At 38.3% G+C, this 23,331-nt stretch overlaps 1 protein-coding gene across 2 annotated transcripts in view; it reads right to left on the reverse strand.

The window, feature by feature from the left end:
* Positions 1–6,130: 6,130 nt before the first annotated feature.
* The window catches only part of LBH (LBH regulator of WNT signaling pathway), a 36,663-nt gene continuing 19,462 nt past the window's right edge, over positions 6,131–23,331 (reverse strand). Inside the window, exon 4 of one of the 2 annotated variants that reach the window (XM_074209777.1) lies at positions 6,131–9,769. In XM_074209777.1, coding sequence (XP_074065878.1) covers positions 9,581–9,769 — 189 coding nt within the window. In that variant the 3' untranslated portion in view covers positions 6,131–9,580. The remainder of the gene's footprint in view (positions 9,770–23,331) is intronic. The other variant, XM_074209776.1, reaches the window with a different exon arrangement.

Below are 23,331 nucleotides of genomic sequence, written 5' to 3' on the forward strand. Positions count from 1 at the left end.
CACCTCAGTTTCATCACCTGCAAAATAGAGATAATAATAATCTATATCAGATTTCTTGTCCTAGGGTGGCAGGAGGAAAGGATGGGAGGGAGAAAACTTTACAAAAATGAATGTTAAAAATGTTTACATATAAATGGAAAAATAAATAAAAAACAAAAATACCTTCCCCCCCCCCCCCAATAGGGATAATAACAACTACTTCACAGGGTTATTGTGAATATCACCTTAAAGAGTTATGATTACTCTTCTATGATCTTGATAACGCATTGCTGCTAGAGGGATAAAACGACTGCTCACAGCTCTCTGGTAGTCCTCAAATCATCTAGCCATGCTAGCAAGGGGAGCCAGATTGAAGAGACAGAACTTAGTCTCTTGGGTTGGAGCTTAAATAGCAGAGGAAGCATCATTTTACCTTCAAAGGGAATGAGTCCCAGAGAAATAAGTGATTTGCCTAAGGTCACACAGGTAGTAAGTAGCAGAAAACAAATTAGAACTCTCGTCTTCATTAGCTCCAAGTTCTATGTACTTTCCTTTGTAACATTCTGCTTCCTCTAGATGCTTGCCTAAAAAACATAAATTAATTAACTAAAAAAAAAAAAACCTTTGAAATCACCCTTATCCAAGTAGGATTGCTAAAATCTCTTGGGAAAAGGCAGTGTGTAAGCTTAATTTGTTTGTTGATTTGAATTCACTTGTGTTGAGCTGAACTGAAGCAGCCTAGGGCTTTTTTTTTTCTAATTTAGAGAGGCCCTAGACACCAGCAATCTCTAACTTGCCAGAGCTCGCCTGTAATAAATACTTTCACGTTACCGAACCTGTCCTCTTCTCTCTCCATCCACATAGAAGATAATAAGAACCCACCAGTCTATAAAACTCACAATCCTATGTGGGGCAGGTTAGTTATGTATCATCGCTCTCAATTTACAGATGAATCAGAATCAGAAGAAGATTAAGTGATTAGCCTGAAATCACATAGCCAGCTAGTACTGAGGTAGGATTTGAATCTAGATCTTCTGAATTCAAATCCAGCACCCTTCCCTACCCATTGTACCATAATAGAGATATCTCAGTGTTGTGGTGGGGGCAACATCCCATAGTGGAAAAAGCTCTAAATCTGGTATCAGAGAACCTGGGTCCAAATCCCTTCTCCACTACTTGCTAGCTATTTGACTTTGAGTAAGGTAACTGGTCTTCTCAGGCCTCAGTTTCCTTATTTATAAAAAAAAAAGGCCAGTTTTAAATCTACCATCCTATGATTTCCAGTGAAGATGTTTTCAGAGAAGGTTTCTACAAGGGAAAGCAGGCAACTGTTTATGTACAAGGCTAGTTCAGATGAAAGCGGGGAAGAGGGAGGGGCAATCTTAAAGTTAGAGGAGATCCTCAAGTTGATTACTGAGATCTATGATGATATTTTAGCAGGAGTTTGGGTTGGGAATAAGAACTGGAAAAGGAGTAGCAAAATTCCTCCTAGCCAATTTTCTGTTCTGGTCCACCAATCACCCACTTGCCCTGAACACTGACTGAAGTCACACAGGAAACAATCATTTGGACAGAGTGTCTCCTGTTTCTAGGCTTGGTCAGATAATGCTACCACAGGGTGACAAGCAGGTACTCTTCCTCTGGAGAGCCCTTGAAGAGCAGGGAAAAAAAGTGGGAAAGTTAATTAAGCTGGGAGCTCCGAAAAGTGAGGTTCAAGCAAGTTCTATAGAAAAGGGCAAACTTAACATTTTTCTTTCTAGGGGAATAAAAATGCAAATATCACAGAAACAGGTAAATTACTTTTCAAAGTAGAAAGATCCTACTTTGATCCACATATCATAAAATTATTCATCTGGCATGATCAGGGAATGGATATTCTGGTTAATCAAATATTTTTATTTTTTTTAAAGAAAGATTTTATTTATTTTGAGTTTTACAATTTCCCCCCATTCTTACTTCCCTCCCCCCACCTCCCACAGAAGGCATTCTGTTAGTGTTTACATTGGTTCCATGTTATACATTGATCTCAGTTGAATGTGATGAGAGAGAAATCATATCCTTAAGAAAGAAAAATAAAGCATGAGATAGTAAACATATATAATAATATTTTTTTTTAATTTGATGGTAATAGTCTTTGGTCTTTGTTCAAAGTCCATAATTCTTTCTCTGGATTCAGATGGTATTCTCTATTGCAGATAGCCCAAACTTGTCCCTGGTTGTTGCACTGAAGGGATGAGCAAGTCCATTAGGGTTGATCAACACCCCCATGTTGCTGTTGGGGTATACAATGTTTTTCTGGTTCTGTTCATCTTACTCAGCATCAGTTCACACAAATCTTTCCAGGCTTCCCTGAATTCCCATCCCTCCTGATTTCTAATAGAACAATAGTGTTCCATGACATACATATACCACAGTTTGTTAAGCCATTCCCCAAAAGAAAGACATTCACTTAATTTCCAAGTTTTTGCCACCACAAACAGGACTGCTATAAATATTTTTGTGCAAGTGATGTTTTATCCTTTTTCATCATCTCTTCAGGGCATAGACCCAGTAGTGGTATTGCTGAGTCAAAGGGTATGCACTAATCAAATATTTTTATTAATAAAGTTATTGTATATAACATTTATGGATAGGTATTTTTTCTAAAACATTGTTGATACTTCTCCGTGGCCCACCTCCCTTCCATAGAACATACATTTGTAACAAAAAATACAACTAAACAAAAGAAAACAATTTATCAGCCATGTTTGAAAATGTATTATACATTCTAGAACTGTGATCTACCATCTCTCTGCCAAGAGACTAAAGAAAAACTTTTCTTTCAGTCCTCTGATATCTTGAGGATCACTAGTTTGAAATAATTACTCAAATACACAAATGGAGCTATGATCTCATTGTTGCAGATGTAAATAACAGTTTTTGAAGAACTGCAAACATATAATACAGGTACAACTAAAACTGGCAGCATGTGAGAGTTGGCATAGGATGTTTGAAAATAGATGGCAAGTTAGAAATAACAGATCTGATTCACTGCTCTTGCATTAACTCTCTGTATGATCTTGTATAAGTCATTTCTTTCTGAATCTCTAGTTCCTCATCTGTAAAAATAAAAGGATCTCTAAGGACTGTTTTGAGTCTAACATTCTATGGTTCTATGAAACTTTAATGCGCCCAATTTGATCTTTCGTTGTCAATTCAGAAGTCACTTAAAAACATTGTCATTTCTTAAATGAGGGTCACCATTATGACAATCCTTTATTTTCCCATAAAGAAAAGCTTGGAAATGGTGATTAACTGAAGTCTAGTTGAAATTTATTGTATTTTTTTAGTTTAGCAAAGGAAGATTTCCTTTTCTTAGAACAGTGCTTTACAGAACCAAGTGAGACACATTAGACAATAAAGAACCCAAGCCTAGGAGTCAGAAGACCCAGACTCAAATGCTGGCTTTGAGAGTTATCAACCTGTGAACTTGAGATCCTGGAGGCTATCCTTTGGTTTGGTTTGTGCCTCTCCCATTACTGTCTTTCAATCATTTCAGTTGTATCTGACTTTTTATGACCCCCCCCATTTAGTGTTTTTTTGGCAATGATATTGAAGTATTTTGTCATTTCTTTCTCCAATTCATTTCATAGTTGATGAACCTGAAACAAACAAGATTTGAACTCAGGAAGATGAGTCTTCTTGACTCTAGATCCTGAACTCCCAACTGTGCCACCAGATGCTTTTCCCATGCTTCCTCCAAAAGTGAGAAGATAAGGAGATAGCTTAATAACCAACAAAGAGGCATGTCACCTTGTTGGTCAAAGGTAATGACTTATTTTTCTATACCAACTCATAAAACTTAGGCATAAAGAGATTTTGAACTTAATGGGACAGAGGGAATACCTACCCCAGTGAAATCACTTAAGTACTTATGAAAGAAAGAACTATTTCATGTGGAAGAAATGATACACAGACTTAGAATTGGGCTCATCATACAAATATTGGATGTGATAGCTAACATTTACGTAGCCTCTACAATGAGCCAGGAAATGCACTAACTCTACAATTGATCCTCAAAACAACTCTGTGAGCTAGGTTCTGTTATTATCTCCATAATTCAAGAAACTTAGGCAAACAATGACTAAGTGATGTACTTACTTGCCCAGGATCAAACATTTTGTGTCTTGAACCAGATTTGGGCTCCCATCTTCCTGATTTCTACTCTATCTACCCATCCAAGATGAAAGGATTATTTTCTTCAAAAATTTTTACCATGTTTTTTGTTTGTTTTACTGGACATTTGATTTGATTAATATAGGGAGTTTCTGATAAGTATCTTCCTTTATTCTGAGTTCTGCCACTTCATAGTCTTAAAGGTACCTGGAGCTTAAGAGGTTAAGTGGCTTGCCCAGGACTCCCAGCCCTCTAAAATGGAAAATCTTGATGTCAAAATTACTTCAAAGTCCTCTAAAGTCATTGCCTTTCAATTGCATTTGCTTATCAAGAAATGATCGAATAAGCAGTAGCAGGCTGCAGATTCTAGCCAACATAAGTTGGAAGAAAGATATTCCAGAAGTAGCAGCCATGTGTGAGATAACATCTTATATCTCTTATTACCTGTATGAACTTGGGCCAGTCACTTCATTTATGGACCTCAGTTTCCTTATCTATAAAATTACTGAACTCCTTCCTTGTTCTAAACCTCTGATCCTAATTTATTCCTTTGAAGCACAGTTCTCCCACCAGCTCTCTATACTATCTCCATTTTGAAGCTTACTTATGTATATGACATATACCCTCAATAGCAACTAGATTCTTTGAGGGCAAGAATTATTTTTTTAAAAATTTGTTGTCTAGCACAGAGTAGGCATTTAGTAAATATTTGAACTTAATTTTTAAGCAGATAATTCACAATCTAGAGAAATGACCAACACATGGAAGTTGGAATAGGAGAATCTAGATCTGGTGAACAGAAACTGATATCTCTATCCAGCAGTTTTTTTCTGTGTTAAACTAATTCTCATCGCTAGTGCTGATGGAACGAAGTGATCCAGAATGTTCAAAATAGAGAGCATCACCTAATCATTCCTAGTGGCTCTGGAATGGATCATGACTTTCTGGGCAGCAAATTCCAATTTCTAATTATTTTTCACTTAGATAGGAAAATGAATTGCATTTAAAATAATGTTCTGTTATATTCTGAGCACATATCCTTGACTGTCAGTGATGATGTTTGGGAGAACAGAGCGATCTGGTATGATAGGAATAGTTTTGAAACAGGAATCTAATTTGCCATTAACTAACTATGGCACTTCAACTTCTTTGAGTCTCAAGAAATAAGGCTCTTGGGTTATATCGTGGACTCTTACTTTGATAAGGATCTAGAAACTTGAGTGTGTTTTTTAATATTTTGATAAATGTCTCAATATAATTGGTTTCCCTAGGAGGGATGGGAATTCAGGGAAGTATGGAAGGATTTCCATGAACTGATTCCGAGCGAGATGAGCAGAACCAGAAAAAAACATTGTATACCCTAACAGTAACAATCTTGATCAATCTTGATGAACTTGCTCATTCCATCAGTACAACAAAAAAGGACAATTTGGGGCTATCTGCGATGGAGAATACCATATGAATCTAGAGAAAGAATTGTGGAGTTTAAACAAAGACTATCACCCTTAACTTAGAAAAAACTGTTATCTTTTTATGTAATTTTGCCATCTCTTATACTTTATTTTTCTTCCTTAGGGATATGATTTCTCTCTCATCACATTTAACTTAGATCAATGTATATCATGAAAACAATGTAAAGACTGCCTTTTGTGGGGGTGGAGGTGGGGGAGGGAAACAAGATTAGGGGAAAACTTGTAAAACTCAAAATAAATAAAACCTTTCTTGAATGAGAAAATATATATATATATATATATATTGTTTCCTTTGTAATCCTATGTATTTTATTTTATAAATTGAAAAATGTTCTATCAAGTCTATAAGCTTCACCATATTGACTGCCTAAGGGAATCTCCATGACACCAAAAGTTGAGCCACCTGGATTAGACTATCTATAATATACCTTCTAGTTCTAATATTCCAGGACTTAAACTTTAGACAGGACACCATTAGAGGTCTGAGATCATTTACTTTAAATTAAGATATTTCTATTAAAGGCTCTTAAAATTTTTTCTTCCTCTCCACCACAAAAATACATGAATGTCCCTGAGCCGTGGGGACCACATTCTAGTGCTAATTTCTTTGACCATAGAAGACTAACTTGGGTTGTGTTTAAAATAAGGGAGCATAATGTACTCCAACCTCACCTCCACATTCATTTCCTTCAAAATGTTGTTTAGGTAGCATTTTGTACATGAAACCTTTCCTGACCTCCACCTATCCATGCCAGCTGCCAGTGCCCTCCTGAAAAAAAGTTTTGTCTTTTGTTTCTTTAGCAGTTATTTGTATAATGTTGACTCCTTCTCTAGAATGTAGAGAAAACTTTGAATAAAAATTCTCTCAGTTTTGGTTCTATAACCCCTAGTACACCTCCTAGTACAGCATCTGATAGATAGGAGGCACCTAATAATACTTGATGGATTGGTTTGACACACACCCCCACCCCAATCTCAGGGATTTGAAACAGGGAGAATAACTCCCTCACAAATAAACCCTTGTTTCCCTGAAGTCCCAGAGATCTATTTCTGCCCAACCTCCTGAGGAAGTCATATCCTTGTTTCTACTGCATTTATTTTTTTTCCTTCTCATTAAGGAAAGAAGAAACCAGGCCAAAGTGGAAAGCATTTTCAAACTTTATTTACAACTGTCACAGTGACAAAAAGTAGTTTTGGAAAAAAAAATGCTAGTTTCTCCCTGAGCCTCAAAAAAGAACAGACAGAAGTTACAGAAAGTTCATCAAACAACAGGCATTTTTTACTGAAGTTTTTTTTTAATACATTCAGTTAGAAATACACACAAATTACTTCTAAAAGGGAGGGGGAAACAACAACAACAACAATAACAACAAACAAAACCCCACAACAACATAGAGGCCAGAAAAAGAGCATAGTTTCTTCCAAGGGTAGATGGGATCAACCCAGTGAGGCTGACCCTTCTAAAGATCCTGGTCTATGCTGGCTGTCGGCCCCTTGCCTGCTCAGAATTCCAAATGGCGGTAGAGAGTGGTCTCAGGACCAGAAAGATAATAACCACCAGCCATAAACATACATACAAACACAAAGCAGGTTTGTTATGCAGTGTACAAAAGCACGTTTCATCACACAGCGAGACTGGGACAGATGATAACAGGTAGCAGATGAGGGAGGGGACTGGATACCCACCCCATTGAGGGTTTTGGAAAGATAAGGGATCATTAGGTAAGTCCCAACTCTCCCCTTATAGGAGTTGAAAGATGATCAAAACTACAGCGGGAGATACACAACAGAGATGACTGGCTCTTTGCCACCAAACCACAACTAGAGAGAGAGAGAGAGAGAGAGAGAGAGAGAGAGAGAGAGAGAAGCAGACCTAGCATGGGTTACCAGCAGAAACTGCAGGGAATGGGTCATCTTCTCCCTCCCACCTGCTGGCCTGCTGCCACTGTATGGAGCTAAAAGTTATTGCCATCAATGTTTATAATACAAGCGGATGAGATGGGAGGGAAGAAGAGGGGAAGAGACACCCCTCAAACCTGGTCCTGCTGATATATATAAAAGCAACACCCTTCCCTAGCCTTCCCTGGCACCATACTACCCATGAGGTATTAAATACAACTATATTACACCCAAGATTAGGGGCTAAAATGGGACTGATTAAAAATAGGGAGGCCAACTGTTTTTATACCCAAGGAAAGCTTCAAAGTCTGATTCCTTACCAACTGCTGCCTCTTTCAACCTTTGTGGAAGCCACAGAGGATCTGGCAACAAGGTGGAAATGTTTCTATAATTTTTTTCTTCAAATCCTGAACTCCACTAAAGTGGAGTCTCACCATAGCTAATTCATAAATGAGCTCCCGTTCATCCCTTCCAGATAAAGAGCCAGGACGGTGAGAGGAAGGAGGTGGGAGTGGCAGAATTAAGGGGGGTTGAAGAGAGAACCCAGGTCTGAATATATCCTTTCCTTTCTGGAGCCTCTTCAGAGCAGAGCAATCCAGGATAAGCCTCCTCCCCTCTCCACCACACTCACACATACAATACCTACCTCTCTAGAACTTGGAAAGCTGCAAGGTATCTCATGACAACCTCTAATTTCCAACTTGGTCACAGTACTGCTGGCATTCGACCTACCACATGTCACCCCACTCACTCCTCCTCCTCCTCCTCCTTCTCCTTCTCCTCCTTCATCCTCCCAACCCCTCCCTCTAAGTCCTAGGCTACACTGGCCCTCAGGATCAGAAGAAAGACTCAGCTCCCACCTAAAAACAATAACAAGGGATTAAGATTTCTCTTCCCCTCATTCCTCCACTTTCCATAAAAAGGAGGAAGAATATTCAAGCTGAAAAGTAGGCTGAAGGCCAATAGTTAGTGACCTAGCTAGTCAGACTGGCTAGAATCAAACAGATGGGAGGAGGCAGAAGATTCATTCAACTCAGAGACTGGTACAGGAGCTTTGGAAGGAAAGGTTAATTAAAGAAAGAGAATCTAGGCATTCCTAAACTTCTTGCTTAGACTTTGAGAATGACAAAAGGAAAAAATGCTTTTCATCTTGAGAAAGGCAAGGAACCTATCCTAGAGATCTCTTATCCTCCCCATTCTCCACAAAGGGACATGAGATGCCAGGGCACCAAGAACAAAAAAGGATGGATATTTTGGAAAATGAACTCAGAAAGTCTTGCCTTCCCTACACATAAAACTAACAAACCAAAAAACCCATAAGCACTGGGGAAGGTCCTCTGTTAGAGGAAGGTGGAGATCAGGAACAGCAGGGAGGAAAAAAGGAGGAGAGAAGGGAGGTGATGAAGGGACTTGGCCACATGATTGCCCCACAGCTCTTTTTGCCCTTGCTATCAGAGAGTTCTGCGGTCTGTTTCCCCTCCTCCCTTGTTAACTCTGAACTCAGACACATTATGAACAAGAACAAAAGGGAGAAAAGAGAAAAAACGGGAGAGAGATGATGACTCTATCTACGGATGTACTTTTGAGCCAGCATTAGTCCCATCTGAATGCTTTCTGACTGTAGGTCTTTAGTGAGTGTTTTTTTAAAACTTCTATTTTCTCATTTCTGTCATTTGCTTTCTTGCCTTAGAATGTTCCTTACTTGCTCTGCTTTTTTACCAACCCCCCTGGAATATCATAACTCCTCAAGACTACACAGAGTTCAGATAGTGATCTCAAAGCAGCAGACACTTCCCCAACCCCAGTTAAGTGACTTCCTTTCGCAGAAGGTCTTGCTGATCTTTGCATTGAGGACTCAGCTGCTGGACACATTTCTTTCAGAAAACAAAATACATATCAAAAAAAAAAAGAAAAAAGAAAAAAAGAAAACCAACCAGTGATCTTGCAGGTGCAAAATTGAAGCTGTCATTGGACATTTTCAGAACTACTGTGGCTCACTCATTTTCCACCATGATGGGAAAAAAAATACAGTTCTGATGTATTTTTTTTGCCCCCTTTGGGTGCCCTCAATAGATTTATTGCTCCTTCTTCTCATTCTCTGTTTCTTTACTGGTTTCTTGCTTATCTTCTTGGACCAAGAATTCCTCTGGGGGCCATCTTAGTTCCCCACTTTCCACTTCTCCCTCTGTGGGCTCCACCACAATGGAAGGCAGGCGATCCTTCAGTTTGCAGTAGCGATCAAAGTCTGAAGGATCAGGGAAGATCTGAAATGAAAAAGACAGAGGGTAAGAGATAAGGAAAAACTGAAGTTATTGGAGGCAGTTGGAATATTTTAAGGCTATTATGGACCTCTCAAACAAGGATGAAGGAAGGTGTTTTCTTTCCCATAGTGAAATAATAATTTGGGAAGCATCATAGTATCTGCAATAAAATATTTCACCTGTATTTTTTTAAAGAAAGTGAGTCCAAAGTCATACTATTCCATAAGCCCTTCACCCTCACAATACAAAGTTTAAACCAGGAAATCAAAGAATTATGAATGACCAAGAATCTAAACTATAGTAACAGGCAAAAGTGTGAATGAAATCCAAGTTTCCATTTTTACTATGTGGAACCTCCAAGGTTTGGTCACTGAACTACTGGAACTGTCAAAGGGTTTGGCTAAATAAATTGTGGCCCAGACATGTTTAGAAATTTTTCTATGCTATAAGAAATGGTGAATATGATGACCATAGAAGCATGAGAAGACTTACATGAACTGATGAAAGGTGAAGTAAGCAAAGTCAAGAAAACTATATTCATTATGACTGCACTTCAGTGTCAGGTAGAAAGAGTTTAACAAAACAACTGAACCTGAGTATTTTGACCAAGCTCGACTAAGAGATATAAAAAGGTGTCTTCCCCCTTCTCTGCAGAATTGGAGGGACTAGAGATGTGAAATATCACCCCTATGAGATGTTTTTCTTGATTGATTTGATTAATTCAGCTCTTTTCTTTTTTATTCTTTGCTATAAGAGATGACTCTGTAGAGTAGGGGGAAGGGAAGGGATACATTGGGAAATGTGGATGATGTTAATTCACAGGTAGCTTCATAACTTTTCAAATTCTTCTCAGAGTCAAATCGTTAAGTTTTTGAAACTTGGAAATTAGTGTTAGTTGTCAATAGAGTCTCTTTATTCCCGAAAGAAGATCAGAGACTTGTGTAATTCCCCAAATGTTTCCTTTTAAAATTCTGGGCTCAATTCATTATCCATTTGCCACATACTGAGGAAAAAAGCTCTACAGAGTGCCCATTTGACTGAACATCATAATCTAACCAATAGACATTCTTCATCCACTTTGTTTTTCCTAAGTGGATGGTTAAACCAAATTTTCCTGAGCAATCCTAGATCTCATCAAGGAGACTCTGCAACATTTGAAGGTCTAATGCTTTGCTAACAGGAGATATCTGGAGGACCTCACCATCTTCAAACCTTTGCTACTCTTGGCTGTTGTGTTGTGAACACTATCATATTACCTTTCCCTATTGTCCAATGAAGTAAAAATCTCTTCTTCCCCCTATAAATATAGTTGAAGTTTACTTTTACAGCTAAATAGCAATGGGGCATAACCCCAGTCCCAGACATTAAGCAGGAGTCCAATCAAGCTATAAGCACTCCATTTTCTATTGAGGATTCTAAGAGCAACCAACCTCAGGGAATCTCCTCCATGCTACTGGATGAATGATTAACTTTTTATCCCATAAAGGCCTATTGACAGGGATTAAATCTTAAGCCAGCTGCACAACTGGGCAACATTAAAGATTTAACAAGCCTTGTAAAATGACAGTGTAGTGGCATTCCAGAGGGGAAAAGAAAACCAACATCCAAGGGGGAGAAGCAAAGAATCTAAGTCAGATGAGGGTTCCCAGAAAGTGATTTCTCAACTTTCAGAATTAACTCAATGGTTGAAATTATTTAGAATTCAGCAGTACTCAATAGACAAAGTAGAAATCAGTGCACTAAGGGCAATGCAAGAATTGAGGCTTTTCTTCTTTTAGATCCTATTTATACTGAAGTATAGTGTTCTCAGGGGTGGGGGTAGGGGAAAGAGTGACAGGGAAGGCAAAAAAGCCCACAAGGTGAGAGAATAAGGAAGTGAAAGAAGGAGCTTTCCTAGGACAAAAAGATATTCTGTTACTTGACTCCTTCATAAGCAAACCTATTTCACAGATGGTACAGGAAGAAGGAAAGTATCCAGTCAGATTTAAATTAGCCCCAGAGAGTAGTCTCACTGCCCTTCAGGAAACCTTAGTTAAGACTATTAAGACAAGCAGTTTCCACAGAGGTCCAAAGATGGTTCAATTGGAAACACTTTCTAAAAAACTGTCAATAAATCTTTAGGCAATGAAAGAAATCGCTCACATCTAGGAAGCATTGTGTCTCAGTTGCAAACATCATCTAACTAGAACTCTGTAAAGCAATCTAGACTGAGGTGCCCCATGCCCCTCTGTCCTCGGCAGAAGGTTCAAAGACTTGGGACTTCAGATAAATTTCTTGGACATATTCATTATACAAGGTGAAGAGGCAGGAGAGACTTTCATTTTCTTCCTGCTCATATTCTGGAATACTATGAATTATATATCTCCCATCCCCATCCCCTAAGGTATGGAGTACAACAGAAAAAAAGGAGAAATAAAGCCCATCTATTATATCTGATTTAGTTAAGCCTGTTCATGATAATACAATGGACAGAGTAAGGAAATACTAAGTCCCTCCCTGAAACCTCTTGTGGGATGTTCTTGGCTAAATAACTTTATTTCTATATGAAAGATTCATCAAGACTCTGTTCTTGTCTCCAGACATGCAGAGAGCTAAGTTAAACCAAGCACAAGATTGGGTAGTGAGCACATAGAAAAACAGGGCATGATGGGGAGGGAAATTCTATCAGGACAGATGACTTTTCAAATAGTCCAATGTCACTTTCTTCTGGGAAAAAAAATGATGGTATGAACCAGTTGTTGGCAACTTCCCCAATGATGCCATCACCTTCCCCTGCCTTTTCCCAATACTGAGGACAATTTTTTGGTATAATGTATGTAAAGTTCTTGCAAACCTCAAAACTGATTGTGAATTTTCTGTAAAAAATGTTAGAGTTGACTAAATTCAGAAAAAATAATGTCTTCTAAATAAAAGAACCTCCTACAATGTATTTCCATTTGATTTTTTTTAACGAATTTATGTTCCATGGAATGCTACATTTAATTCTAAGCTAGAAACAAGTTAAACATTTAAATAAAATGTCAAGTGGTAGTTATAGTAGTGGTAACAAAAAGAAAAGAAGGAAAAGAAAAAAAGGGGTATAAGCTCATTGAGGGCAAGAACTGTCTCAGATTTATCTCTGTATCCCTTCTCCTAGCATTGTTCCAGGACGTAGTAGGCACTTAATATATGCCTGCTGATTGCCTGGATTAATGAGATCAGTAAGCAAAACCCTTTTAATATCTCAAATGAAAGGTGCCAAGTTCAAAATAAATTTCAACATTTCCCAGGTCTGTGATTTTGTTGATGGGTATAGTTCTTGTATAATTCCATCATGATTTGCTGTGGTGGCCAACCTTCTGACTGGGACATGGAGGCAGACACACATGCAAGTCATTGCCAAGCCTGTGCTCAAAATCCTAAGGCTGGATGCCTTGCCAGAATTCTAGTTATCCTGAAAGGTCATGCCCTTCAAGAGCCTAGTGTCATCCCTTCTAGGACCCAAGTGAACCTCATAGGAAGACTTTCATGGAGTCCACCAAACTGACTCCTTATTGATGGCAGCTGAGCTAAAGCAACAATTCATTTCCAATATCCAATCAAGAAGCAATGACACTAGTAAACTGTAATTAAAATAACTGAACAATAACATTTATCCCAGGACCTGGTACCTATTGCATGAGAAAACTGTCCCCAAGGACTTAAAAGACTGTGTACTACTTCCTTGCCAGAGAACTTTGCTCAAAGGAGGCTTGGGTTTTTTTTTCTTTTAAAAAAAGGTTCTAAAACCTGCTAATTCTGGGGGGGGGGGGGAGATTGTGTAATAATTGAGCTGCTTCTTGGTCACAGTCTCCCAGAAGAGATCTTATCATCTGATTGTACCAACGTATTCTTCTGCAAAAAAAGGGGACTCTACCCCAAAAAAGGGAGGGAGAAGGAACAATCCCCAAACCAAGGAGCTCAACATTTCCTTCCAAACAAACAGAAATGCTCCCAACAAGCCACTGAGCTGTTGGCTGCCAGCACAATCTTATCTCTCACAGCTGCTGTGAGAGAGACTGACCCCAAGGAGGTCGAGATTTTTCCACTAAGTCATGCTTTTTAATCATCAAGGCAGCAGAAAAATGTGAGGTTGCAACTGCAGTTTTAAAGGGTGGGGAACTAATATATAAAAGGATTCAAGTTGGACTTCCTTAGACACGTGATAGGGGCTAAGGGTGCTTGCAATGGGAGGTGGGATGGGGGAGAAGAGGGAGAGAGGGAGGGAGGGAGTGTTAAGTCACCCAGGCTCTCTGTTTAGTAGTGCTGGGGAACAAAAACAAGAAGGAAATCAATAGTTATCCCTACAATCCTCGAAGGAATCTATTTCTGGTTAAACTTCCTCCTCTGGTCAAAAGCAACTCAAAGGCATTGTTATCCCCATTTTACAGATGAGGAAACAGAAATTTGGAAAAGTTAAGAAACTTTCAGCACCACAACTCAAATAACAGGGGTGGTGAGTGTTTCAAATCCAGTTCTAACACAATGCCAATCCCAGAGGACAGGGACAGGTTCCTTCCACAATGCTTGAAATTTTAGGTGCTCAAATAGGGATTGTAGATCAATTATAGGATCACAGAATCTGATACCCTCCCTGTTACTCCTCCTACTCCCCCTTATAGATAAAGAATCTTAGGTTTAGATGAGAAGTGAGGTACCCAAAGTCATTTACTCAATAAATAACAAAGCCAAGATTTGCTCTCGGGACTTCTGGCTCTAAATCCCAGTGCTCTCTCCCATTTACTATGAGGTTATGTCTCATGTCTCTCTCTATCACTCTGCCTCACCAAGATGTCCCAAAAGGGGATGCCCAACTTTGCTCACTGGCAAGCTAGTCTCCCCACTTTTCCAAACACTCAACAACCAGTGTCCAAGGTAAGACCCTAAGGAGGTAAAGTCATTTCTTGCCACATAAGGGAGAGAGGATTTGGCAGGGTTCTGAAGGATTGTTTATATATAATTGGGAAATGTTTAAATAATCAAAATAATCAAAAACAAAAACTAAGGGTGACCCAGACAAAAGATATCATGATGTTTCTTTTTTTTTTTTAATAATTTAGGCTGAAGGGGAGACCAATGAAATTATAAGAATTTAGCACAGTAGAAGACATTTCAACATCTTAAATATCTGTTGAATGGACATTTTACAGCTGAGATACCCATATCAGAAAGACATTTGCAAATCTACCTTTTGCCCTAAACAGAAATGAAACTAGTTTGATATAACTATCACTTTAACCCAGGGTGCCAAAATTTAGAGAGCCCCTGACAGCATTACAGCATTGTACTCCTTTTGCAGTATAATAACTGAGCCAAACCTAGCACTGAAGTTTTCATCTCTACTCATTTTTCCCACACACACACACACACACACACACACACACACACACACACAGTGAGAGAGAGAGAGAGAGAGAGAGAGAGAGAGAGAGAGAGAGAGAGAGAGGAGAGAGAACCTGGGCACCAAAATGGCCAGTTAAGGCACTGGGTCCACAATCATTCTTCCAAAATCCCTAGGAACTGAAGGTCTCTAGGGAAAGGAATCTAGTGGAGCTGAGAAAGAGAGAATTAAGAATTAGTCATCAGGTCACTTTACTTAGGTGTAAAAGTAGCAAGTTTGCCGTCTCCTATTTCACCCATAGAGGGGAACTGAAAGGTGATAGCATAGTTCTAAAGGACCCAAATTTGGGGGACTGGCTATCATTTGTCTTCCTCTGAGCCAGGTGACCTAAACCTGACTTACTCCGGGGTGGGGAAAAGGGAAAGACATTTGGCATCTTGAATGGAAAATGTTAGTGATTCTGGTAAGACCAGCCCTCAGCTTGTGAGTGTATTTTATGTTTGTGTACACCATCTTCCATCACCCTGACAAACATATGAGCTGGCCCACTACAATGAGAAAGGAGTGGTCTGTAAAGAGTTGAAAGATGCTAATAGAGAAAGCAGACACCAGCCAAAGGAGAGATGAAAGGTAGTTAACTGGACACAAAAGACTAATTACCAGCTTTGCAAGCTGAGACAGAAGTAGCCTTCACATCCTCCTTTTCTCTTCTGGGTGAAGAGGCAGAGGGAGAGAAAGGGACAATGTCTCATAATAGCTAGTCAGAATCCTGAAGGGTTTTAGCAATAGGGACATCAGAAGGAGTGATTTCCTTTCTCTAAGCCTAAGGATAACAAGAAATTATCTATGAAAGCCAATAGGTCCCATAAGCAAAGTTGAGCTACACTAAGAATAGGTTGTCCCTAAGTAACCAGAATCTAACCCAAGGAAAGTGGAGCTCAACTAACTTCTGAACATCCTTCAGGAGAAAGTCACAAGTTGTTGGCTCTAATACCTTCACTTCACAATTCTCTGGATCTCATTTCCCCATAAAGGAAAGGTCAAGAGAGCTCAGTTGATTTGATTTGAAAATGCACGGGAAATCCAAATAATCATAGAATCATTGCTCTGGAAGGAACTTTAAAAGTCATCCTGTCTAACCTCTTCATTTTATGGAAATGAGAGGAACATAGAGAAGTGATCATTTGCCCAATCAGAGATATGGTCTTCTGACTCCAAGAGAAGTACCCTTTCCCCGACCCCAACATGGTATCTTGCTATTGATCCCCACAAGTATTCTGGTAACTTTTAATGAGAGCCTAAAGTGCTCCACCAGACTTGCTGGCTCATATCTGTTCATCCCCCAATTGCCATATCTGGTCTTAAGGATCATTATGGATCTTCCCATTTCAGCCTACAATGAAAAGGCAGAAATATGAATGAAACTACTACCACTTCCCTTGATGAAGAAGACACCCAACAGAAACACTAGAATTTTACATAGCAGTGGAACACAACACATGAAGACTTGACTGCTGTTCATGGTGATAAAGATTTATTTCACCCTCTTGCCACTGGCTTCCACTGTTTCTTCATTTTTTTTAAAGGTAATAACAGTATTTGTTTATCTACTTTTTCCTAGATGGAGCTGATTTATAACAATAGATAGAAACATAGTTGTGACTAGAGTTAAATTAATGATTCAAATAAAACCAGCCACCAAATTTTCCCTCCATTCTACTACTCTTCCACATATACATATTTCAAGTAATCCAGAAAAATATTTCCCCTGAACTATCTCTTCCTCTCCTTTGAATAATGACTGCATTTTACAGTGAAACCATCAAGGGGTTGAATTCGTTGTCTTTGGCAGATTAGACAAAGGGTTAAATTTTAGTGTAGTCCTATATTTTAGTCATATGGGGGGGGAAGATCTATGTCAACACCTATTCCTTTTCCTTTTTTCCTATCCCAGCTCTCAGGAATAGAGATAAAAAGGTATCTGCCCCTTCTCTAAGGGATCTTTTCCCCATTAGAGTTGGGTGCTAGCAATTTCCTGGTCTTTCTTTACCTAAATTTAAGGTATTTACACTCGAAAAGGAAAGGAAAGGAAATGCTTTGTGTAAACTTCACTTTTCAAAGGCTTTGCAAAGCATCTTTCAAGCACACACCCATCCTGTGGTCTCTCCACTCAAAGCTACACTATCAAACAGAAAACTAGAAGAGTTATTCAACCAAATGTGTGACTTATCATGGTATAACTAAAGGACAAGTTTGGGAATGAAACCTTTGAAATGTTCATCAGAATGCTTCTTCAAAATTGCCTAGGTCAGTGGGAAAAGCTGGAAGCTATCTAGAATAAATGCTTTTATATCAACCTTGTCACTGGCCTCCCTAATTTCCCTCTTGTATGCCAGATCAAATTCGTAGAGAACTCTTCTGTGAAGTCCTGATCAAGATTATTGCATCAATCTTTCTGCTTCAGGTCTTCTGTTTTATTTTTAGTTTTTAGATGTTTTATTTTTAATTTATTTTATTTTAGGTCTCTTTTACTTGACTTAGATACTTGCTAATTACTCTCCTCCCTTTTGATGTTTCACTCTTCTAGTGTATGGTTTGCATTCAGAGCCTTTACTTTTTTACTTTCCATCTCTGAAATCTGGCTCCCATCAATTCAATCTAATTCCACATGCATTTATTAACCACCTACTATGTGCCAAAGTCAAAAGACCCCTAGATCAGGGAGCTTACATTCTACTGGGAGAACTCAATGCAAAAAGAAAATTAAATAGACACAAAATAATGGTGGGCAGAGGATGAGGTGGAGAAAAGATCTAGAAAGACATTATGTAAGGGTAGCCCTTGAAATGAGCCCCAAAAGGGTCTTGGGGGTCTAAAAGGCAGAGTGGAGGAGGGCAATGACTTAGCTGGGAGAAGGAATGTTCTGTACTATTGTCAGGAACGATAAGTTGACTGGTTTGGCAGGAATGTAGGATAAGCAAGGGAGAGGAATGTGAAATAAGTATAGAAAGATATGTTGGAGCCAAATTGCAGAGCTTAAATACCAAACAAAGGAATTTGTATTTCATTCTAGAGGCAATAGGTAGTCACTGAAACTTCTTGATGTTGGGGCTGTGATGTGGTGGTAAGATCTATGTTATTCCTATCACTTTGCTAAAATTATTCTCTAAATTCCATAATAATTTGGTTTTGGTCAAATTGTTTACATAGCCCCATTGTTGTTATTCAGTTGTGTCCAATTCTTCCTGACTCCAGTTGGGATTTTCTTGGTAAAGATACTGTTTCCTTCTCTAGATAATCGAACCAGGGTAAAGTGTCTTGCTGCCTCAGACAGATAGTGTCTAAGGTCACATTTGAACTCAGGTGCACCTAACTGCCCCATTCTCCTCATTACATTCCCTCCTTTTGGTAATGTTTGACTACCCTGACTTCTGGAAGGCCTATCTTTTATTTTATTTATGATAGTGCACTTTTCTAGTTCTTTACTAGTTTTTCCTCATTTCCTTCTACTCATTCTCCCAAACACTCAACTATGAGTTTGCCTTAAAAACTCTTCCTCAACCTGCTGTTCTTCTCCCTTCACATTGTTTCTTGAAAGAGTTCAGGTTCTGACATAGTTTCAATTTTAATTCCTATGTTAAGGACTCCTCCAGTTTCTGACCAGAGATTTCACCTCTCATCTGAAAGTTAGTTCTCAATTTCCACCGTCCAATAAAGACATTTCTACTTAGAACTCTCTCACTCATAACCAAAATCAGACCCACTATCTAAATGTAGGATTTTTTTTCATTGAGTTCAGAGATTCAATTGCATTAAAAGTATAAGACAGAGGAAGTCTGAACATGCCGCAATAGATGTCAAAAAAATCAGCAATTTTAGTTGACCATGAGCTCAATATAAGTTAATATTATGACTTTACTTTTTAAAATGTTTGATGCAGGGGTAGTGAGGTAGCACAGTGGATAGAGCATTGGCCCTGGAATCAGAAGGACTTGAGTTCAAATCTGAACTCAAAGTTCAAATCTGAACTCAGACACTTAATAATTGCCTAGCTGTGTTACCTTGGGCAAGTCACTTAACCCCATTGCCTTAAATAAATAAAAAAAATTTAAAAGAAACTTATGCTGCATTAAATAGAGGTTTAGATCAAGGGAGGTAATGCTGTTGCTCATTCAACATGAACTTAAAGCCCCTAGTTTGTGTCAGTAATTGTAGTACCTAATCTCAAGTAACTTACATTTGATAGGGGGAATTATGTATATAGAAGTAAAAATTTTATTTTGGTCTAAACTCCAAATTCAATGTGCATGTAACTCCCTCACATAGACAAGAGGATAGACTTTAATTTGTTACCCCAGAGGACAATACTGGAATAAACAAGTTAAAATTACAAGGAGGATGATTTTTGCAAAATTTAGGGACTTTCCCATAATTAGAATGTTCCATAAATGGGATAGGTAGTTTGTTCAAGAGTGGTTTTTCTTTTCACTGGAACTGTTCCACATGTCAAAAATGTGGCAGAAAACGATGAATTGGGATGAAGTTTGTATTAAATGACCTCCAGTGTACCTTCCAATTCTATAATTCCATTCTTTTTATTTTTTAAACAAATATAATCTTGAAAATTAATGAAATTTGCCAAGAATAGAAGCCCAGGTCGTAGATATTGATATTATTCTCTCCTCTGTCCTCCATTTTGGAGTAAAAGTATAAAATTTTTTAAAAAGATCCACATGTATGGTGAGAAAGACTATAAAAGTCAATGCAATATATATGACTTTGCATTAACTATTTTTATAAATATAATAGACAAGGTTCAATTCAATCCTAAGTCATTGTTTTTTGTGTTTACAAGCAGCAGTCTCCTCTTAAAAACAAATTCCATAGTATTCCATATTTACATAGTATCACTAGGTTGTCTGCCTATTGCAATGCAGCCAAAAACTATATTTTTTTAATGCCAAGGAACAAGTGTCCACAACTCTATTCTTCCCAAAGATCAGTTGGGAAATTGGAGCCAAAGGAGTTTTATTTTTGTTTTTTAATTTATTATTCCCAAAATCATGAGAGGGCCATGATTCTTGGTTTGTGATTTCGTAGGACTATAACTCTACTACCTAGAATCCAAGGGAGCATAATTTCTATGCTCATTCATAGTCCCCTGAACCAGTTCTATAGCATAAAGAAAACTAAGATGGTACTGAGGAATAAGACCCACAGATGGTCAAATATTACATTGCATCGATTTAGTACTAGTAGATATATATATTGAAATGATGGTTTGGTTCTTCTACACAGATCATAGCTATGTATTCCATAGTCCAATACAATGAACAGAACCAAGATGGAAATATATGCTGCCATTTCAAGTATTCATGATTTCACCAACATGGGTCCTCTTTTCATTGACAAAGATGTTAACCTTTGCCATGTCTTGAGAGATGGTTAAATAATTAATTACCTGGTAGTGATTAGTCTCTTTAAACCTGTCTAAGTTGGTCTTTGAATAGCAACTCTTCATTGCTGGGGCTGTATTCAAAGTCTTTAGAAGAACTACTAGAACTTGTGTTCTCACAAATATAACCTTTGAAAATTCAAGGTCATCACCTCAAATCAATGATGAGGCACACATATACAGAGAGAGAGAGAGAGAGAGAAAGAGAGTAGAGAGAGAGCTTTATCTATCCTCACCCATAATGAACATTCTAAGTAATTCCTGGGGATAGACCAACAAGGTCAGATTTGGAGCTAGAAGGGATTTTATGATCATCTAATATGCCCCTCTTCTTTTTACAGATGGAGAAACTGAAGCCTAGTCTGGTAAAGTGACTCAGCCCATTATTATTCAGGTTGCCAATGGGAAGAATCGGGAATTGAACCTAGGTCCCCTGACATCAAATCCAGCACTCATTCTACTATAACCACAGTGCAAATATGTCTTCAAAGAAGCAAATGCCAAAGACAGAGCTATATGAAAATATAACTTTTCCTAACGAGTAAAATTAAATGTTTTTATACTTTTTATCATCATTGCATAAAAGAAAAGAGCTAATAAATATGAATTCATCTGAAATAACTAAACCAAAATCAAAGAAAAATACTATTGCTTGTTGTTGATGTTATTAAGTTTACTGTTCACTAAATCCTCTACTATTGCTGTCTCCTTAGACTTAATTGGAACAATATATAATCAAAAACATTCTTGCAGACCTAATAGCCGGTGTTTCCAGTCCTGTAAGTTTTCAAATAGGATCTAGATAGGAAGTATAAATTCCTTATGGTTGTGATTAACCTCTCAGTTCAAGAGGTACAAAAACCTTGACCTTCCCTGAATTTACCAGTTAGGGCCTTGGTGGGGAGACCTCTTTCAATTGTTTGCTTTGAGCCGGGGAATGAGAAGTAGAGGGAAAGAGAGCATTTTAGGATTCTTGAAACAAAGGAACCAACAATAACACTGGTTACTGTAACAGCTACTGTCTCTGGGTATGGCCCACACAAAAGTTCATAGAAAGGGAGGCTCTGAGTGTGTTGGGACCTCGACTAAAGAGATATCAGACTTGTGAGAATGATGTTTCCTTTGATGGGGAGTTACCAGTTTGTGTTACTCTACCTAAACCTGGGACATCATATCTTCCCTACTTAGAAAAACCAAAATACAACTGTCAACAGCACAAGGTTGGGGGGAGGAGGCAAAAGTTTGGATGAGCATATTTGGGATTTACCTTTTGAGTGCCAACTGCAGTCAAACCATTGTGACTAGTATAATTTCTAAATAAGTCACTTATCAGAATATTTCCAATTCTGGTCAAAATGCTCATTCAACAACCAGGTAGAGAAAGGACCACTTTGGACTCGGAGCAAACCTTAATTTGTTGTTGTTGTTTTAAAAGGCTAGTCTGTGCAACCAGGGGGATGTCATGAGCTCTCAGTGAACCAGCAGAGGTATGATGGAGTTTCCTGATTTAAACAAAAAAAAATCAGTCTTTTTTGGTTTTTGGTACTGAGGTTAAGGAGTGGGCAGATAGGGAGACAAAAGAATCAGTTGTGCATCCAGACAAAGTCCCAAAGGCTGCCAGGGCTAGAGAAGAATAAACCTTTTCCCTCTGGAGAACATAAGTAAGCATCTAAAATAGTCGGTCCCATGGGAACAAGTGTCTGTCTTCATATCCACAAGAAATGATTTCAGGACTTATCCCTGAGAGATCATTCCAGGACATTCATTAGACACCCAAGAATAGTTACAATCACAAGATCCATCACCCAAACACATTCTCTATCCCCCCACCCCCACCTCTGCAATCCTTTTTTCTTCTCATTCAAGTTGGAAGATTGGGTCAATGACTGGGAAAATATGCTTATGAACACTAAGTTCTATAAAGTTCCTTATTCCTACTTTGGAGCCAGGAAGCTTACTCAGAATATTTATTCTTCCAGGGGCTTAAAAAAAGTGTACCGATATTCTCTGTTCCAGCAAGCTCAAGTTAGAGTAGAATTAATCAATATTTACTCTACATATTCCAAGCAGGACACTATACTAAGCATTTTGGGGGATATAAAGAACAAAATCAGTCACACCTATCTAACAATGTGTCTTGGAAAAAATTAAGTTTTGAACCTTGACTCCAAAGGATTGATAATAAACCAGACTTCCCCACTTTGGGAAAAGAGGTGGTACAATAGTCATATGGAATGGGACATAGACATCAGAAATGGTTAACAGGTTGGCTCCCATAATAGGGTTATCCACAATTCTGAGCCAGTTGGAGTCATGTAAGGGCACTGTGGGCTCTACCAAAATGGGGACAAATGGGGTGAGCAAATCAGCTCTAGTCAAAGAAGAGAGAGACCTTGGAGAGACAGCTAGCTAAGGTCAGTTCCATGACTGCATTACCTTAACTTTCTAAAGAAAGATGAAGTTACAGCTTCTCAATGACTTTCAAAGGATTTCCAGTGGATAAAATATTGACAAAGTGAAAGCTGAGAAATAATTATGCATTAATTCCATCAAAAACTCACTAGTGCTATAATGGACAAAAGACTTTCCATCTTGAAAGTTTGAGCATTCTCAAGAAGAATAGTATAGCACCTTTGTAGGGCCTAATAATAATAATAATGAACTGTTAACTTTAAATTGTTTTATTATCTATATATTATTAATAGCTTCAAATATTAATTTTATTTTGATTCTTAATGTTCATCGACTAAT

The sequence above is a fragment of the Macrotis lagotis genome, chromosome 1 (genome assembly GCF_037893015.1).
Source record: "Macrotis lagotis isolate mMagLag1 chromosome 1, bilby.v1.9.chrom.fasta, whole genome shotgun sequence".
Taxonomy (NCBI): Eukaryota; Metazoa; Chordata; class Mammalia; order Peramelemorphia; family Peramelidae; genus Macrotis; species Macrotis lagotis.